The 19997-nt window shown below is 44.9% G+C and overlaps 1 protein-coding gene across 1 annotated transcript in view; it reads left to right on the forward strand.

Annotated features, from left to right (window-relative positions):
* SLC16A2 (solute carrier family 16 member 2) overlaps window positions 1–17950 on the forward strand; it is a 121528-nt gene extending 103578 nt beyond the window's left edge. Inside the window, exons 2-6 of the mRNA XM_035028771.1 lie at window positions 4412–4556; window positions 8136–8586; window positions 9575–9718; window positions 13541–13769; window positions 15398–17950. Coding sequence (XP_034884662.1) covers window positions 4412–4556; window positions 8136–8586; window positions 9575–9718; window positions 13541–13769; window positions 15398–15618 — 1190 coding nt within the window. The 3' untranslated portion in view covers window positions 15619–17950. The remainder of the gene's footprint in view (window positions 1–4411; window positions 4557–8135; window positions 8587–9574; window positions 9719–13540; window positions 13770–15397) is intronic.
* The last annotated feature ends 2047 nt before the right edge of the window (window positions 17951–19997 follow it).

Raw genomic sequence — 19997 nt, forward strand, 5'->3', positions numbered from 1 at the left:
AGGCAGGATGAATAGGTGGAGCACAGGATTTTTAGGGCAGTGAAAATATTCTATATGATCCATAATGATGGACACATGTCATTAACCAGAAAAATGCTATATCAAATATAATTTAAACTTTCTTTGTATAAAAGTTACCCTCAAGCCCAGTCCTCAGTTTTCATTGTATTGTAGATATTCAGAAGGGCCAAATAATCATGAGTTCTAGTTGATTAAATGTCAGCAAGATGATTTAGTTAATGTAGTATTTTCCTCTTTGACAATACACTAGAACTATTTTTTTTTAAATCCTTCCAGAATAAAAATACATCATAAATGAGATCTCCCACTGGCACTTTCTGCTTCCCTGCCGTCTCTCCTTTTTTTTTTTTTTTTATAACATCAGATTTGTTGAGGTATAATTTACTATGGTAATATTCACCCTTTTTATATGCTCAGTCCTATGAACTCCATACTAGAGTTAAAATATATAACATTTCATCACTCCAGAAAGTTCCCTCATGCTCCCCTGTAATGAATCCTCTCCCTACCCCCATCCTTCCTCCTGGTACTCACTGATCTATTTTTCTGTCCCCATAGTTTTGCCTTTCCAGAATTTTATATAAATAAAATCATTTGTGTCTGGCTTATTTAACTTCGTGTAATGACTTTGAGAATTGTTGAAGTTTTTGCTGTTATCAATAGGTCATTCCTGTTTATTGCAGAGTTGTAATCTATTGTATTAATGTATACCCACTTATCCATTTACTGGTTGAAGTACATTCTGAGTTATTGCCAGGTTTTGACAGTTATTTAAAAAAAGCTGCTGAGTAATATTCCATTGTATATATATATGCCATATCTTCTTTATCCATTCATCAGTCGATGGATATTTGGGCTCTCTCCATTTTTTTGCTATTGTAGATAATGCTGCTATAAACATCGCGGTGCATGTGTCCCTTTGAATTTGTATTTTTGTATCCTTTGGGTAAATACCTAGTAGTGCAATTGCTGGATCTTAAGGTAGGTATATTTTTAACTTTTTGAGGAACTTCCGTACTGTTCTCCAGAGTGGCTGTACCAGTTTGTGTACCCACCAACAGTGCAAGAGGTTTCCCCTTTCTCCGCATCCTTGCCAACACCTGTTGTTCCTTGTGTTGCTAATTTTAGCCATCCTGACAGGTGTGAGATGGTGTCTTATCGTGGTTTTGATTTGGAGTTCCCTGATGAGTGATGTTGAGCAGTTTTTCATGTGTCTGGCCATCTGGATGTCTTTTTTTAATGATAGAGAACAAACTGAGGGTTGATGGAGGGAGGTGGGTTGGGGATGGGCTAGACGGGTGATGGGGATTAAGGAGGGCATGTGCTATGATGAGCACCGGGTGTTGTATGTAATGATGAATTATGAATTCTACTCCAGAAACCAATATTGCACTGTATGTTAACTACCTAAAATTTAAATAAAATTAAAAAAAAAAACAAGAACCAAAGCAAAACAAAAAAAGCTGCTATGAACATCTAGGTATAGGTTTTTGTGTAAACATAAGTTTTCATTTATCTTGGGGAAATACCTAGGAGTGGGATTACAAGGTCATGTGGTAATTGTACGTTGAACTTCATAAGAATCTGCCAAACTGTTTTCCAAAGTTGGTGTACCATTTTGCATTCCCACCAGCAGTGTATGAGATTTCCAGTTCCTCTCCATCCTCTCCAGTAGTAGGCATTGCGATTTCTTAAAAACCTTTTTAGTGGGTATGTAGGGGTATCTCACTGTGTCTTTAATATGCATTTCTTGAATGATTAATGATATTGAGCATATTTTCATGTGCTTAATTGTCATTCATAGTGTGTGTATATGTGTGAAATGTGTGTTCACATCTTTTGCCCATGTTTTAAACTGGATTGCTTGCTTTATTCTTATTGAGTTATGAGAGTCAACTAACACTTGTGTTCTGGATACCAGTCTTTTTATCAGATGTGTGTGTTGTAAATATTTTTCCCAGCCTGTGGCTTGCTTTTTCATTCTGATAACAGTATTTTATGAAAGGCAGGAATTTTAAATTTTAATAAAGTCTAATGTATCAGTGTTTTTCTTTTATGGATCATACTTTTTGTTAATTTCTGTGAAATCTTTGTCTACCTAAAGGTCAGAAAGATTTTCTCCTACACTCTGTTCTGTAAGTTTTTTAGTTTTAAGTTTTACATTTAAGCCTATGATCCATTTGCATTAATTTTTGTATATGGTGTGACTATTGGTATTTATAAAGCTATCTTAAGTATGATTACATCTGATTATTATTTAAAAGAAAACTCTGGAGGAAGGCACATCAGGAATTTTAATCCCCATTTTACAGATAAGAGAACAGGATTAGAGAAGTGCTGTGTGACTTGCTTAAGGTCCCACGGCTGATAAGAGGTGAAACTGCAAGATAAGAGGTAAAATTGTGATGAGAAAGTTCAGGTTTCCTGCTGTCCCAGGCCAGTACTTTTGAAGCCAGGCAGCTAGGGCTCAAGTTGGTGCCCCAGCAAAACAAAGATTCCCAGTGGGGATCTGAGCAACCTCTTAGGCACTGAGCTAAGAGACACAGATGGTGGACTAGCCTTGACCCAACTGAGACTGCATTCCTCTGACCAACTTGGGGTTCCACGATCGAAGAGAGCCAGAAACTGTCCTGGTACCTTGCTCAGGTGATACTCAGTGAATGCTTTTTGATGATGATATGAAGACTTGGAACATGTTCAGAGGAGAGCTCTGAAAGTACGGAGTTAGAAATTAAAGCTAAGGAAAAAAGTTAAGGCAACTAATATTATTTTGCCTAGAAAAGAGGCCTAAGAAGAAACTTGACAACAGCTTTTGAAGAAAAAAAAAAAAAGAGCTTTCTTTCTGAGGGGTAAGCAAAGGGAAATGGGCTGAAAGAATCTAAGTAAAATGGTAAATTTCTTCCTCCCTGGTGAGGATTGTTACAGACACTGAAGAACCTTTATAAACAGAATAAACTCTTTTTATTTGAGTTTGGAGTTAGGGATTTGCCAAACATAGGCTCTGATGAAGGATTGCATGACCTCTTGCACAATGTCCTTAGAAATCTCTGGGTGGCTCCTAAATCTGCCTTGTGTCCAAAGGAGGCCTTTGTCTGTGGACGTCCCTGCTCTTTAGTCTTAATATCTTTATAGGACTGTTCCAATGGCCAACACAAGCTTTACCTTAGCTCCTGAAGGCTTAATTAACTCCCATGCTCCTTGGCCCTGAAGCCAGGTAGAACATGCTTAAGGCTATAAATCTGGCTTAGCATGCCTGGAAGGGCCTAAAATGTTGGCTAGTCCAAATCTGATCCCGATTCTTGAATCCCCTGTTTTATATCTAGCATCTGCTTGCACACCTCCAATTATGGAAAGCTTCACTCATCCCAGTAGAAGACATAATACAGTGAACTTTGGACTAGGAATAAGAAGAGTTGGGTTTGAGTCCCAGCTCTGCCACTAACTTGCTGTGTGATCTTTGGTAAGTCCCTTCACATTTCTGGGCCTGTTTATCAGTAAAATGGTAGTGGAGGAATCTTTTTGTTTTAGTTTATGTTGGTTTAACTGCTGTAACAAATGGCCCTCAAAAATTCAGTGGCTTAAAGGACAAGAAGTTTGAAAGACTCCTAATTATTGGAAACAAACTGATGGTTGCTGGAGGGGAGGTGGGTGGGGGGATGGAGTAACTGGGTGATGGGCATTAAGGAGGGCACTTGATGTAATGAGCACTGGGTGTTATATGCAACTGATGAATCACTAAACTCTACCTCTGAAACTAATAATACACTATATGTGAATTAATTGAATTTAAATTTAAAAAAATAAGTTTCTTTATTTCTTATGCAATGTCCAGGGAAGGGGTTCCAGATTGGAGAGGAAACTTTGCTCCATGTAGTTATCTAGGGGCCCAGACGGAACTGATGGCAGTTCTACCAGTCTTAATACATGGCTTGCAAGGTCACTTTGCAGTTGTAGCTCACAGGAAAGCAGAAATCTCATGGGAGTTTTTTATGGTCCTGGCCTAGAAGTGGTGTATATTATTTAACACACATCCTATTGGTCAGAATTCAGTCATATGGTCATACCAAACAGCCAAAGTAGCTGAGAAATGTAGTACAGCCATGTGGTGACTAGCTAGAAGATCCCATCATAGACTTGATCTCTAAAGGTCCCCTACCCCAGCTCTGAAGTTCTAGGTGTGCTTATTAACTAAACTCCTGGTTCTCACATTGCCCTGCTACAGGTGCTTATGGAAGCCACCTAACTTCTCTGACCATTAGGGACTAGCAGGATGGCAGTGAGGCCAATGCAATGTCCCCTGTGAAAGGCCAGAAAAGAAGAACTGAGATACCAGCTGCATCACTGGGTGCCATGTTAAGCTAAGTTGTCTTTGTGCTTCTTTTCTCTGCAGCATGGGTAGGAGCCCTCTCAATGGGCATGATCTTCTTCTGTTCTCCCATTGTGAGTATATTCACTGATCGTTTGGGCTGCCGAATCACAGCAACTGCAGGGGCTGCTGTCGCTTTCATAGGCCTCCATACCAGCTCCTTTACCAGGTAAGGCTAGGAGTTGCTGGCCATTTGCCCAAGGCTGAAGGTTGGCTTCTTTCTGGGCTTCAACTAGGGACACTTCTCATTGCAGAATCCGCTGTGGCCCTTTCCATGTAGGCTCCTCAAAGACCCTGCTCCTGAGAATCATTGTCCAATGGGATTCATCTAGGTAGGGTCTACAGGACACATTGGTATACAATATCCCCAAAGAGGACCCCAGAGTTCCAAAGTGGTGGGAGAAGCCTAAGCTTGGGAGTTCATAAAGCTGGGCCTAAGTCCAGTTTTGGCAACTAAATGGCTATAGCCACTCCATGATGAGTACCATTCCCCTATCTCAGTTTCTATATCTATAACATGAGGGGATTAGACCAGATAGTCTTTTCAGGTCTCTTCCAGCTCTGCCATTCTATTCCCCTTCAATATGCCACACAACTCATGACCTCACTTGCCTTCCTGGGAATGAGCTTCTGGAGTGAACACATGTGAAACACCTACCTTACAGGATTCCTGAGGGAATCTTATATTGAAAAAGAAGTCAGCTGAACCCAAGGCTTTTTAGCATTTCTGGCTCCTTTTCAGGTATTTCTGGCTGCCAATGTATGGATAATTTGGGAAAGAAAAAAGACCATGTCTTGGGCATGAGAAGGGATGTTTAACAGCATCCCTCACTGGGGGTCTAGACCTAGCACCCAGCTACCCACCTAGGCCTAGGCTAACCTCAAACTCTGGTCCATTTGGTCCTACTGTCAAAACGTGGCAGTATCAGGCAAGAAGCAGGCTATAAGTTCATTCTCTGGTTTCTTTCTGCCAACCCTGCAGAAGCATGTCTGCAGGGGAGGGGAGAAATAAAAACCTTCCACCATGGCCTGAGGAATATGGGACTCCTAAAGAAGTCTGTTGACTTTCTGCCAAAGACACTTTGGAAGTTATTATACTTCCTACTTCCAATCTGCCTGGGCTGGTGTATGACAATGCTGGCCTGGAGACATGGCTAACTTGTCAGGGATTTGCTTTCTGATCTTGGCTCACCAGAGAAGGACTATGGTTATACTCTCTAGGCCTAAGGTTCCACTCGCAGTGGAGAATGATAACTGGGTTCTGCCACAACTGGGCCCTGTGAGAGGGAGCCAGCTTTCTTTATGACTTGAGCATTTCTGGCTACCCAGCCTACCTTCCAGCAGAGCTTGGATACGGCCTACAATGATTTCTTGGCTTGGTCCCATCCAACTGGGACAGAGGAGGGGAAAACCATGTCCTGCTTGGAATGTGCTCAGCCCTCCTACGGCAGCCCCCCCATCCCAAACCCTTTCAGGATCCCTCTGGTGGTTGGCCTCATTTGCCTTCAGCAAGCTGGTGCCTGGCCCCTTGAGGGAAGAAGCTAGGCCTCAGAAGTGGCTCCAGTCTCAGCACTACACAGCAGAGCCCTGTTTTTTAATGCAGACCAGAGCAAAGTGTAAACAAATTAGCAACATACGGATCCCATTTCTCTTCCAGTACACATCGGCTCAGTTACAGAAGGGGAAGGAGCTTGGATGTATTTTTTTCTGGCACTCTTCTTTAGGCACAATGAAGTAGGCATTCTGTTCTCCAGCCCCTAAGCACTTCCCCACCCCCTTTGCCTTTTCTGTAAGAACATCTTTAGAGCCAAGAAACTTTCTGGATGGTTTCATGTCCAGTGGAAAAATGGTTCTGCTTGTGGCTAGGGCTCTAAGTCATCCTTCCTGTTGTCTGAATCAGGGTTCTGAGTTCCTTTAGATGGCATGAGATGGGACAGAGTGTAGGCAGGGCTGGGGAAGCCTTGGCAAGCCTATGCAGGGGCTTCCTGTCTTGAGGCCCTGCTAGAAATAGATCTATCAGACAGCACTCTGAACTAAATCCCATGCTTTGCCCCCACTGGACCTCTCCTTGAAGGTCTCCCTTAGACTTTCTTAACTCCTCTCCCTTAGACAAGGCCCCCAGACCAGGCCAATCCCCAAAAATCTGACAGAAGAGGAGCAGTTGGCTTAGCTATGTGTTCCAAGTGGAGGCAACCCTTTTAAAACTAAAGCTTTTGCTCATATCCAGTGAATATAAGCAGATGAAAAGCAATCTTGCCATTTGCAACAATATGGATGGAGCTAGAGAGTATTATGCTAAGTGAAATAAGTCAGTCAGAGAAAGACAAATACCATATGACTTCAGTCATATGTCAAATTTAAGAAACAAAACAGATGAACATAGGGGGGAAAGAGAGAGGCAAATCGTAAAACAGACTCTTAACTATAGAGAACAAACTGATGGTTACCAGAGAAGTGGGTTGGGGGATCGGTTAAATGGGTGATGGGGATTAAGGAGTAAGCTTGTTGGGATGAGCACCAAGTGTTGTATGGAAGTGTTGAATCACTATGTTGTACACCTGTAACTAATATTACACTGTATGTTAACTAACTGGAATTTAAATAAATATTTCAATAAAAATAAAAATAAAGAAAAGCAACGGTGATATAGTTGTCTTAGAATCATGAGTGCTAACACCACATCATCTCTATAGCACAGACCTAATCCTTTGCTGTATGAGGACTGAGTCCATCTATGGAGAGCAACTGCCTGACCATAGAGAGTATTAGTTAATTAAATGGTCAGATAAGAACTATTGCAAAATATGTGGAAGCTTCAAAAAGAAAACAAAATTCTTCACTAGGTGCCAATATTGTCTAAGGGCAGACGGCTGGCCATGCTGACCTTCCCATGGCCTTTTCTCTTTTGACACTTTGCCTTCTGTTACAGAGGCTTATGGCCACAGCAGAACCTAAGAGTTTTAAGCCAGAACCTGTCTTACTTGGCCAGGCCCACAATTTCTTTGAGGCTCCACTTCTCATCAAGCAGCCAGGCTGCTCTGGGAGGCTAAGCCATACCATGTCCAGCAAACAGGAGCCAGGCTCTGGAAGTTAAAGGGACTCCTTACTTCAGGATCCCCAGGGAGATCATCTAGGGTCTGGAGTAAAGGGTCTTGGGATATCCAGACCTTGGGTAGGGTTGGGGATGAGGTTTCTCAGGAAACTACCAGACATTTTCTGAAATATGAAGGGCCCTGAGCATAGAGAAAGATAGTAGAGTCCCATGGAAGATCTTGACCTTCCAGGATCTTGGCTCCCTGCAGACCTTTGTTGTTACTTGGGATAAAGCTTTGGCTACCAGCCTACACATGGTGTTTAGGTGAGCAGCAGGTAAAACTGTTCTAAGGCCCTGACTTACTCCTTGTAGCCTCTTCTCCAGCCATTGCATAGGTTGGTTCTGGCATTCTTTTGAGCAATTCTCTTTGATGGGGTACTATGATTCAAACTAGAGTCATGCAGACCTAGAGTCAAATTCAAGTTTTGCTGATCCCCAGTTATGCTACACTGGGTAAATTACTCCTCTGAGCCTCTGTTTCCTCATCTGCAAAATAGGGATAAGAAAGTCCTGTTCTTTGTCTGTTCTGAGGGTCAGTGGTAAGTGGGGCTGTGGGTTATGGTGGGGGTATGCAGGTCTCAGGAGGGTGATGGGAGAGGGCAGGTGGATTGCTGGTCAGGCTGCTGAGAATAGCTCTTGGTGTTTCTCCCACAGCTCACTAAGCCTGCGTTATTTCACCTATGGGATTCTCTTTGGTTGTGGCTGTTCCTTCGCCTTTCAGCCATCTCTCGTCATCCTGGGCCACTACTTCCAACGCCGTCTGGGTCTGGCCAATGGTGTGGTGTCTGCTGGGAGTAGCATCTTCTCCATATCCTTTCCTCTTCTCATCAAAACACTGGGGGCTAAGATCAAGCTCGCCCAAACCTTCCAGGTGCTGAGTACCTTCATGTTTATTCTTACGCTGCTTTCGCTCACCTACCGGCCACTCCTACCCAGTTCCCAGGACACCCCAAACAAGAGAGGTGTCCGCACCCTGTGCCAACGCATTCTGTCTCAACTTAGAAAGTACTTCAACATGCGAGTATTCCGTCAACGTACCTACCGCATCTGGGCCTTCGGGATTGCTGCTGCTGCCCTTGGCTACTTCGTTCCCTACGTACACCTGGTAAGGAATACTAGGGTGGACCCACCTTACCTCCAAGGAGCTGCCCTTAGCCTGCCCGAGGTCCAGAGGGTAGGGGTGAAGGACAGTGAAAGGGCAGAGCTGGGACCTTTGGAAAAAGAGACCAAACAATGTTTGAAGAGATGCAGAGTGAGAAAGAACAGACTGAGGGAAAACCTCAATGGGAAAAGGGTAGAGTTCCTTAGGGGAAAGCCCATGCTTTATCAGTGGGGTTCCCACTGATAAATCTAGATGATAGGTTTTCAGAAGATAAGCATCATTGGGATGGAAGACTGGCCCAGATGATCCAAGGATAGGATTTCCTAAGAGTGTGTTCTATGGAATGCCGGTCTTTGTGGTCAAATGATTTGTTCAGGAATCAACATATAATCAATATTTCTAGCTTCACATTGTTGCAATCTTTTAAAGGTACCAAAAATCCAGCAGTAAAAGAAATCCATTTAGCTTTATTTAACCATTATCCACCCAAATTCTACTTCCATAGAACTGTCAGTTGTAGTCCAGTTATTATCTTCCATAGACCTCGTGTTTCTTAAAACACACTTCTGGAAGCATCATGTGGAAGTTGGTGGATCTTCTCCCCTGGTGACCTGCTGTTGCCCCAGGCTATCAGTTCTGGGTCAGGGAATGGGGAGATTTTGGGGGAGCCCTTGGATTTTCTTAGTTATTAAGGCTGTCTGTAGTCTGTCCTGCCAGGGCTTGGAAGGGGCTTGGAGATACCCACTCCCCTCAGCTATTGCTCAGAAGCCCAGAATCCAAAGAGCCAAGGCACACGAAGCCTTTTAAGCAATTAGAAGCAGCCAGAAACTTGTTCTGGAGCTAGGGCTACAAAGGAGGGGGTTGTAGGGGAGGGAGCTCTTGCCATGGTTCAGGAAAGTAAGCAGTAGAGGGGTTTGGATATGCAAACAGTTAATCAGTCAGCTCTTTTTCTTCCTCCTGTCCCTGGGGGTCCTGGTGCTATGCTTTTCAGATGAAGTATGTGGAGGAGGAGTTCTTGGAAATCAAACAGACCTGGGTGCTCTTGGTGTGTATTGGGGCTACCTCAGGCCTTGGGCGCCTTGTGTCAGGCCGTGTCAGTGACTCCATTCCTGGACTTAAGAAGATCTACTTGCAGGTGAGTGTGACCACCCTGCCCTACCACAGTAGTGTGGGGAGGGCCTGCCACAGATGCTAGGTAACCCCCTGCCTTTGGGAGAGAATGGTAGGTTGTGTAATTACTGTGCCCTGGGCCCCAGCTTTGACACGAGCTTATTGTTCAACATGGGAAAGTCGATCAAATTCTCTGAGCCTCAGTTTCCCTTCTTTCAACTGAAGACTGTCATCCTTGTTCTGCCTCCTTCATCAAGATGGAGTGAGGATCCAGTGAGAGGAGTGTGTAAATGGAAACTCTAAGAACACTTTCAAAGAAAGCATTTATTAATAATAGCTCTTCCATCTGAAATAGGGAAACTGAGGCCAGGAGTTAGATGTTGTCCCCATTGAGGACTGATCTCCTTGCTCTCCCATACTCTCTTGGAAGGTCTTGGGCATCTGTAGTATTCTGTGGCCCAGTGTTTCTCTCCTTTAAGTCCAGGTTCAAGTCATTCACTCCTTATACTTCCATGGTCACTTGTACCAGGCATTGGCTCTCAAATGCTATCTTCCTGATGGACACCAAAAAAGTGCCAGAAAACATAACCTTACTTCCCCTCTATGGGCCTCACTTTCCTCATTTGTGCAATAAGAATAATTCTCACCTTTCCTATCTCACCTTGCAGGCGAGGATCAAAATTTCTTTTGACAGGTGTGACCAGGGTTTGGGAAGTAAAAAATATTAGAGCCATGCAAGATTTTAATCCTTTGGACCCTAACACAGTGCCTCATATTGTGGGCAGTAGCCACCTAGATGCTAGGAAGGCCACTTTCTGTGTGAATTGGGCTCTGGTCTGGCTTGAGACTACTGTTGAAGCTGTCTCTTTGTCTACCTGGCAGCAGTATTGCCTTTCTGATCTTGTTCATGCTTTTTGCTCCTGCAGCTGGGTTTACCAGAATGTACATGAATGTGGAACCCTGTGAAGGGGCAACAGCAGCCCCTCAAAACATGCGGTCACAAATGATCCATTAAAAAGGTGGTTGAGTTCTGACTCTCCTGGTAAAGCCCTAAAAGCCTTTCCAAGGGGCCCTGAGAGGGGCCCTGACATAGTCGGGATTTCTCTGTCTTCTGACAGACCCAAGTGTTTTCCTTAATACTCTCAGATGTCTTAGACAAGAATATGATTCAAGTTTTCTGTTGTGTTTAACTCTAGTGTTAAATTTGCAAAAGCTGGTGAATCTGCTTTGTCAGAGCTAGGGATGCCCTTATGGTTCATCCAGTCCAACTTCTCATTATACAGAAACTGAGGGAAAGACTCATATAGTCATGGCAAAGTTGAATTCATATGTAGCACTTTTCTCATATTCCACTTTACGCTAAGTGATGGATGGCAGAGCTATGTCCCAGAGATAAATGACTTGACTGAAGTCAACTCAAAAGACCGTGATTGAGGTAAACCAGTTATGAAATTCTGAATTCCTGTGCAAATATCAGCGAGTGCCTTATCTGGGTAGCTTTTTGCATAGGAGAATGTGTGGCTTTTTCAGCCTCTTCCATATGCCACCCCTGCAGGTCTTCCCTGTCATTATCAGTTGCTCCAAGATGCTAACCGTGCTGGAAATCAGGGTAAGCTAGCATTTGGCCAGGACTTTATCTTAAGGAAAAGAAGCAGCCCCTGACTAGCCATATAGCTCATTTCTCACCACAGTTTCTAGGAGAGAAATAGGGCCCAATCAGCTTTTGCTTTCTATTGTGCAGAGGGAGTTCCAGGGGAGGTAGAGGCATTGATTAGTCAGAAGCAGAACTAGACTTAGGGCCTAGGGCTTCTGCTGACCATTCCCCCTACCTACCCAACACCTTCTCTCCCCTTTTCCAGTCTTACTTGACCCAGTTTTACCACTTAGAGTAATACAAAATAATCTTAGAATGTTATAGCTAAAATATATTTTTATCAATTGTAGTCCAACTCCCTCATTTTACAAATTGAGGAACTGAGGCCTAGAAAGGGAAAGTGATTTGTCCAAACTCATCTTGCTGGCAAATGTCTCAGGCAGAGAGAACAAGACATGGATAAACTTCTTTCTCTTGAGCTACTCAAGATACTCCATCACAGGAATTTGCCTCACTTTCTCCCTGGGTCAGATGTAGGAGTATAGGCCTGGGAGAAGAAAGGAGTGTATACAACTTCAGATTCTGAAGAGATATCCACTAGACCCTGTGGTTCCTACTACTGGCAAAGACCCAGACACATGTATCTGGCATCAAGCCCCTGGACAGTCTGTTAGAAAGAAACGGTGACAACCTGCAGGACAACCTCACTTTGGGCCAATTCTTGAGGTCTGATTCTCAGTTCAAATAGGGATTTTAATTTCTAAACTTGGCAAGGCCTCATGGAGGATGTTAACAGGCAGCTAGATACAATAAGTAGTAATGACAGATGACTGAAATCAGTTAATGGGGTCCTTTGTGTTTTATAATGGTATTAACTCTTAACTGCCATACCATTATGACTTGGTTGATAGGTGGGTCTTGTTTTATCTTATAGTTGTGCATGAATCTCCTAGAGGAGAAACTGGGATATCAGGGTTCTTATTCTTAGATTCCACCTAGGTATCCCAAAACAGCCTAGGCAAAGTTCAAAAATCTTCCAACAAAGAGATTTCCTCAGATGCCACAGCCAGGACATTTCTTATCCTCTCTAAAACCCAACTGATCAACCTAGCAAACCCACTGCCAATACAACACAGAAAATCTTCAGGGTTTGAAACAGCCTTGACCCTCCTACCCCATCTATGTGGTGATGTGGTGACTTACCCTTCCTGGGTAAGCTTCCCTGCCTGTGTGAAGGATTAGAAAATCCTGGGTCCTGTCAAGGACTTGGTAAACGGATCAGGTCTTAGCCCTGACCCTGGGATGACCTGGCTCTGCTGGCTAGAGTGGGTGGGAGGAGGGGGTTTATTTCTCTGCCTACAGCCCTGGTCTTCAGTCTGGCTCACTGACACAGGTTGCAGATGACCTTAATCAAAAGACCAGCTGTGTTTCCAGTTGCTCTTCTCTCTGTTGAGTGGGAAAAACTAGCCTTTGGAAAGGCAGTTTCTTTGTTTTGGAGTCAATTTGCTCAGTCCAAAGAAAGCCCAGTGGCTAGTCAATGCCCCTGAGCTGGCTTCAGACTCCCTAGAACCCCTCCTAGTGTCTTGGTTCTCCTTAAAGTCCCCTTTGTTGCCCTTTGCATGGTGCCCAGCCAAGTCCAGAGGACCCCACAGCCATGCTATCTGAGATGGTGGTGTGTCCCATGTCCTAAATCATAAGGAACCTGGGTGAACCTCCCAATGGTTTCCTTCATGACAAGGTGTTTTCTAAAAGCAGCCACCCACATAAATGGGCACTGGGTCCTTCCTCATTTCAGGAAGCTGTGATTTCCCTTCATGCCCCCATCTAATCATCATCCAAGTTATCCTCACTTCCTTCCTTTTCTCTCCCATATCTTGGATCTGAGAACACCAGCATGGTCTGATTCTGACCCTAATGCCTGGGGCAGCCAAACGCAAGATCAGAACAACAGCAATTTCCTTTAGCTTAGAGTCCAGTGAAAAGACAACTTCTTAAGGACAGGGGCCATACCCCCTAATTTTTAAAAAAAATCTTGATGGAATCACAGTTAAACAGGAGCTCTCTTAAAAACCTTGAATCCTTCAGTGCAGGACTTAGAAGGGGCCTAAGTAAGTATTTAGCCTAACTGCTCTCTGTTGACAGCCCCTGTTCCAATTTATAGAGGTAGAAATGAAACCCTGAGAAAGGAGATATGATTTGCTATGTGGTCTTGACTGACAAGCACAACATGACCTAAGGCCCTTGCTCCTCTAGGTCATCTCCTTCCTGCTCCTGGGCCTGATGTCCATGATGATTCCCCTATGCCGGGGCTTCGGGGGCCTCATCGTTGTCTGCCTCTTCCTGGGCCTGTGTGATGGCTTCTTCATCACCATCATGGCCCCCATCGCATTTGAGCTGGTGGGCCCAATGCAGGCCTCACAGGCAATTGGCTACCTCCTTGGCATGATGGCCCTGCCGATGATTGCTGGGCCCCCCATTGCAGGTGAGGCTGATATTACAGGGAGGGCATGAGTGGGGGAGTCCTGTCTTCCCTGGGCCCTAGCAATCCTGAGCACCTCTGCTTGAAGTCCCTTTTACTCTTATTTTCTATTTAAGCAGCCTTGTTAGAGTGCATGAAACCCCTTACCACTATTGGTGGAAGAGGCTAAGTACAGTATATGTGCATGGATTCATTTTTTGGGAATGGGCTTTTCATGGCTCTCTATCCATTTCAGTGGGGTTTTATTTTAGACAGCCTGGCTGATTCCAAGAGGGTAGAGAGAGAAATGGGTTTGGCCTTCTTGATCATTCTATTGGTCCATATCTTCTCTCTCTCTCTCTCTCTTTATAGGAAAGGAATTATTTGCAAGGTAGTTGGGCAGGAAGAGAAGAGAAAGTGGACCCCAGCTTTATTAAGGCTTAGAGATCCCCCCTCCTTCTCCATTGGCTTCTGAACTGAGCCTGTAGAAGAGATTTGATTAAAGCCAAATCCCAGGACTGAGCCAGTGAAGCTTACTTCCAGCAGGCAGCAGGCAAAGTGTTGGCTTGCAGTCCTTCAGTACTCCCAGTTTCCTTCTCCACTCTCCAAGAAGGGCATTGATATCCCAAGGAACATAGGAAACAAAGAAAACCAATGAAAAGAGAACTCCATTTCTTTTCTTTAGGATTTATTGCAAATACTGATTCATGGGCTAGCCTCTCTAGGCTGGCCAACTGGGCTAACTCAACAAATATCCCTTGAACACCAATTCTGTGTAAGGCGTTGCAAGGGCATGTCATGCTGTGTGACAGTGACAAAAGCTTCCACCCAGGCCCTTGTGCAATAGCCACACTGCTCACTGGGAGAGGGGAGCCTCCTCCCAGCCTCTGATCCCAGAGGTGGATCCCAGAATCCACAACTCTTTCTACTTTTCTTACCATCTAGGCAGCTCAAAAGTTTACTTGCCTTTCCTCGGTAGTATTTCTGGGCTCATCTTTCCTATGAGGTATGCCACATTAGCTTCTGAAGGCAAGCAGGGGAATCCTTGCATACCATGCCAACCATATTCATGGTATTGGCAACTTATAAGAACCCAGAGGGGCCAACCATAACTGTAACCAGGATGAAGAATATATATATATATGGCCTTCTCAGGGTAAATGGGAGCTTCAGAGAAACAAAATAGGAACTTAGCTGAACTGTTCCACAAGAACCCTCTAGTCTAAGTTGGGGGTTGAAGGGTATATCACTATGAATCAAGACAAGGCTTGGCCATCTTTTGTGGAACTCTTTTAAACTAGGTTCCCTCCTAACTCCATACCTAGGAGCGACTGGAAGTTAAGCTGTAGCTTCATGAAAGTGAAAAAAATGAAGAACTTTAAGAGAAGCTTCATTAGCCCCTTTCATAATAAGCATTAACCCCAAGGGCCTGCAGCCCCATTACCTCAGGGAGGAGCCACCTGACTTTGCAACGGAGGTTTTATTTATTTATTTTTTCACTAGGAATGTTTAAATTGAGGGGGGATTGGGGTCAAGGTAGTGCAGGTCAAGATTCTCTGGATAGGCATTGTTATGGCCCCTGAAAGAGGCAGAGAGCACCTTTGGGCAGGAGGGCAAAGCTGAACTTGACTTGTCTTTCTTGACTGTTTCAGGCCTCCTCCGCAACTGTTTTGGGGACTACCATGTGGCCTTCTACTTTGCTGGTGTGCCCCCCATCATTGGGGCTATAATCCTCTTCTTCGTACCTCTGATGCATCAAAGGATGTTCAAGAAAGAGCAAAGGGATTCCAGCAAGGATAAGATGTTGGCCCCTGATGCAGACCCCAATGGGGAGCTGTTGCCGGGTTCCCCCATCCCTGAGGAACCAATCTAATGCATTTTCCTTGCCATTGTGTGTTCCTCCCCAACCCTTTCCCTTCACCCCACCTTGCTCAGCATTTACATTTTTGCCATCAGCACACTTGTTCTCAAACATGCACACACAGCAGTTCAGCCACCTGACCAGCCCCTTGGAGCCAAAGCTCATGTTAAACTCATTAACCAAATTTTCCCTGTGAATGCCTTTAAACTTGCCAGGGTCCTTCTCTCAGGATCTAGGAAAGCTTGGGATCCCCCTTGGCCTTTGGAACATCTCCATATACTTTCTAATACCTGGAGATGGTACCTCCTGGCCCCGGCTTGCTAGTCACCCACTAAAAGCAACTTCCAAAGGTGCTACCGTCCCTAGGAGCCTGGTGGGAAGACCCAAGCCTCTGTATGCTCAGGAGTTCCTTGGCATCTGTCCTTGGGAGCCATTGGTAAGGGGGCAGAGAAAGGGCAGAGAGGTAAAATCAGACAAGGAGATTTGCTTAGTTTCACAGTCTCTGAGGGCTGTGGCTTCCCAAGAGCTATGGGTGACATCACTTTAAAAGTGTAAATAAGCCTCCATACCATATAGTTGGTTAACAGTCTGCTTCCTTCTTCCCTTCCTCGTTTTTCTTTTTTCCTTTACTGCTTCTTTTTCTATTTCTTTTTATGACTGTCATAGATGCATGGGTGCTTGAAGACAGAAGGGACCTAGAGCTTGGGCCAATCAGCCTCACCTTGGCCTAGCCCACCCCTAACATGATCATCAATTCCACTCATCTCAGGCTGAGCCACATCTCACTTTTTGGCTCAAGCTGCTATAATTATAAACTGGAAGAGTCAAATATCACATAGGGAAGGGAATTTAAACACCATAAAGTTCCACTCACTGATTTTTACAGGTTTCCCAGGCCAGTGCATTAACCTGTAGGCACTTCCAGCTCCCCATCTGTGTATTCACCTGTCAAAATGTGAAGAAGTTCCTTTCATCTCAGCAGGCAGAGGAGGACTGATGATGGGGGAGGGTACGGTTGGGGGAGGGGCAATAATTATTGACCTGGCAAAGGACCAACTTCTCCATCTCTCATTAGTCATGATAGGTTAATATTTCCACCTGGGTCAGGGTGGGAAAGGGGCTGTTTTAGGGAAAATCCCATTCCCAACCTGGATCCCCAAAAGGTAGAGGCAGGAGCTACATGTAGGATTTAACAATTTCTTTTAGGAAGAGGAAACCATCTTAACCTTTACCACCCAATATGTCTCCCATGCTGGGTACCCTGAGCCACTCTGCTTAGTGGGCATTAAAGGTGCCAGGAAAGTAGGCTCTGGACCATCTTAATCCTTTTGAAATAGGTGCCAGATGCTTCCCTATGCTCAGATTCTGAGCAACACTCTTACTGAAGAGCATTCCCAGCGAGGCTGTGTCCAAGCTAGCACAACTCACCTCCTTAGGAGATCAGCCTCTCTCCTTACTTGGCCTCTTTGTGTCTCTTTCTCTGTATTCTGGGCCTTTGTCTGTTGTGCTCCTGTTACCCTAATCTTTCATCACCTTTTTGTCAGGCATCCTTGGCTGTTACTTGGAGCTAACAGTGACTTACCACCCTAAGCCAGGGCCATCCAGGGCCAGGAGGATGAGGTTGCCTGTGAGAGGCTCCAAAGAAGACAGTGGTCCCTAACCATGACATTTTCCGTTACAAACAGGCAGGTGGGACATGGTTGGCCTATGATGGCCTCATTCAAGGCCGAAGTCCTATGGCCCCTCCATTGGTCCTAGTCCAGCTTTTATCAACTTCCCAAAGGAAAACTCACTGGCTCTTAGCCCTGTGGGTAGGAAGGGGCCTAATTACTATCCTCCTGGCTTAAACAGCAGTGGGACAGGAGAAGCTGAGCCCCAGGAGCCTTGTAACTCCAAGGAGAGACCACTGAAAATGTTGGAGCAATAAAGTCCCTGTGCCCATTCTTCCTGTCCCTCCCCCACCAAATCATTGGAGGGCAGGTCTGCAGGGCCTCCTTTGTTGTTCAAGGTGAAGAAAGCTCTTAAAAATCAGGCTGCCAACCACTTCTCTCCAGATGAAGGAAAGACATTCACAGGTCCCAAATCTGCCCTATCAGTTGTCACATAACATAGTGGGGTGTCAGTTTACTTCTTCCACATATGTGCATGTACATGTGTGAGCTTGTGTGCTTTTGGAGAGAATGTCGGTTGGTGAAAGCAGCTCAGTATTAATATTTAGGGTAGGATGCAGCCTCTAATGCACCACAGTTAAATCTAGGAGAACGAACAAAATTTGGGAGCTTGAGATCTGGGACATTTAAATCCTCAAAAGGTTTGGAACAAAATAAACAGATCTAAAAATCTAGATTTGGTATGTGTGTTGCCTACAGGGTTAAATAGTCTTAACCTAGTTAACAGCAGGAAGTTTGGTTTCAAAACTGAAACCTCATTTCAAATAAAATTTATGCCAGGGTCTATACTCTCTGTAAGAGCAGAAATTGGAAATGGATCTATAGGGGGTTTGGAGTTGGGCGGACTTTTCAGGATTAGATTTTTAGGGAGCTCTGAAGTGGAAAAGTAGTCACTTTACAAAATGAGAACACAGTTAGTAGCAGAAGCCAAGTGGAGGCCTCACGAAGGCCACCACCTTGCTACATACATGCCATGTTGAAAATGGGCAAAGACCTTAGGAACAATCCATTTTAATCCTCTCCCTTGTTATTGATGGGAGAACCTGAAGGAACTGGTATAGCTGGTTTATACAGCCGGACAGCAACAGACCCTGGAATTGGTGATGCGGAAGAAAGACCTACAACAATGACAAAGCTGGGAGTAACTTTGTCCATCCTCTGCACTGATTTAAGTGGGGAAACTGAGGCCTAGATATAGCAAGGGACTGAGCAGGTTCACATAGTTCATCAGTGACAAAGCATGCTGAGACTTGAATTCAGGTAATTGACTTCCAGTCCAAACCCCTTATTTTACAGATGAGGAAACCAAGTTAATAAGGGAAATGACTTGTTTACTTCATTTAACAACGATGTAGCGAGCCCATTTCCACAAGGGTGTCAAAAGGACCAGCTCCAAGCAAAAATGAAATCTGAGCAAAGTTTGATTTTAGCATATCCCCCCCCCCTTTTTTTTTTCCACGATTACCCTCATTCCCAACCAACACATACTTCTGGTGTTCTCTCTTCCCAAGCACTCCAGACTTTCATGCAGCCCTGGCCTTGGAAAGCTGGTCCCTCTTACTGCTCTTCCACCCCCAGGAAACCAAGAGGTACAAATAAAGTCCATCTCTCTGTGGCCATACACTGAACAGGGGAGGGATAAAGAGAGAGGACTGGTTGGTTCCCTTTGAGAGAGGGTGGTTTACCTCCCCTGACTCAGTGCAGACATCCTCAGGCTGCCACCCTCCTCATCTCCTCCCAATGAGACTAATTACTGTCCTGCTGCCTAGTCCTAGGCTCTCCCACCCAAGTTCTGCTGCCCCCTCAGCCCCTTCAGTAGCCCCAAGGCCCCAGTCTGTGTTTGACTACTCAGATCATTAGATTTCAAAGCCGTGGAATCCCATAATTTTTATGAGCACATGCTCTCCTCCAGGGCCTTTTCATATCTGAAGAGGGAGCCAGCAAGCTCCCCGCCACTTCTCCACAGCAACAGAGCAGGCCAGCTGAAAGGAATTATGGGTACCCCCAGGAAATCCTTGATGTCCGACAGCTGGTGCCTAGATAGGGTGGGTGCTGGTTTGAACCAGAACCCTTGAAGGAAGTTCTGAAAGTTTAATGGGCTGAAATGTACAGGAGACTCCAGAGGCACAAAGAAAGGGATTAGATAACCAACGCCAGCAGGGATTGAGGAGGTTTTGCTTTAGAAGACTCTCAATTCCTGCCTTTCAGCTCTCCCTAGTGGTCACCAGAAGCAGAGTTCCATGACTGATTTTCAAGTCATAAATATTTTCTAGGGACCTGCTATGTGTCAGGCACTCTGCTAGAACCCGGGGATTTCAGAATGAAAGAAGCAGAGGTGGAGAGAACTAAGAGGATAAAACAAAACAAAACAAAACAAAACAAAACACGAGGAGTTTGTACTATCTTTTATCTGAGATACCTTTTTCTCTTCGGGATGCCAGCAGCCCAGAGCATACTGACCTCAGAGCCTTTGGGACAGTACAGGAACAACCAGGGCCCTTCCAGGACCAGCCCCCAGCATTTCCACCTCCTCACTGCCTGGCGATTGGCCTCCTCCTGGCCAAAGCCACCTGGAAGAACTATGCACTCCTCAGCATTGGTTTCCTGCTGAGCCAGAGCCCAGCCGGATAAAATTAGCCCATTGCTCACATCTAACAAGTGTCAGAGCTGAGCCCAGCAGCACTCTTGCCTGGCCAGTAGGACGCCTGGATTGACAGCACC

The sequence above is a fragment of the Mirounga leonina genome, unplaced genomic scaffold, assembly GCF_011800145.1.
Source record: "Mirounga leonina isolate KUSES-001 unplaced genomic scaffold, KU_Mleo_1.0 Mir_204, whole genome shotgun sequence".
Taxonomy (NCBI): domain Eukaryota; kingdom Metazoa; phylum Chordata; class Mammalia; order Carnivora; family Phocidae; genus Mirounga; species Mirounga leonina.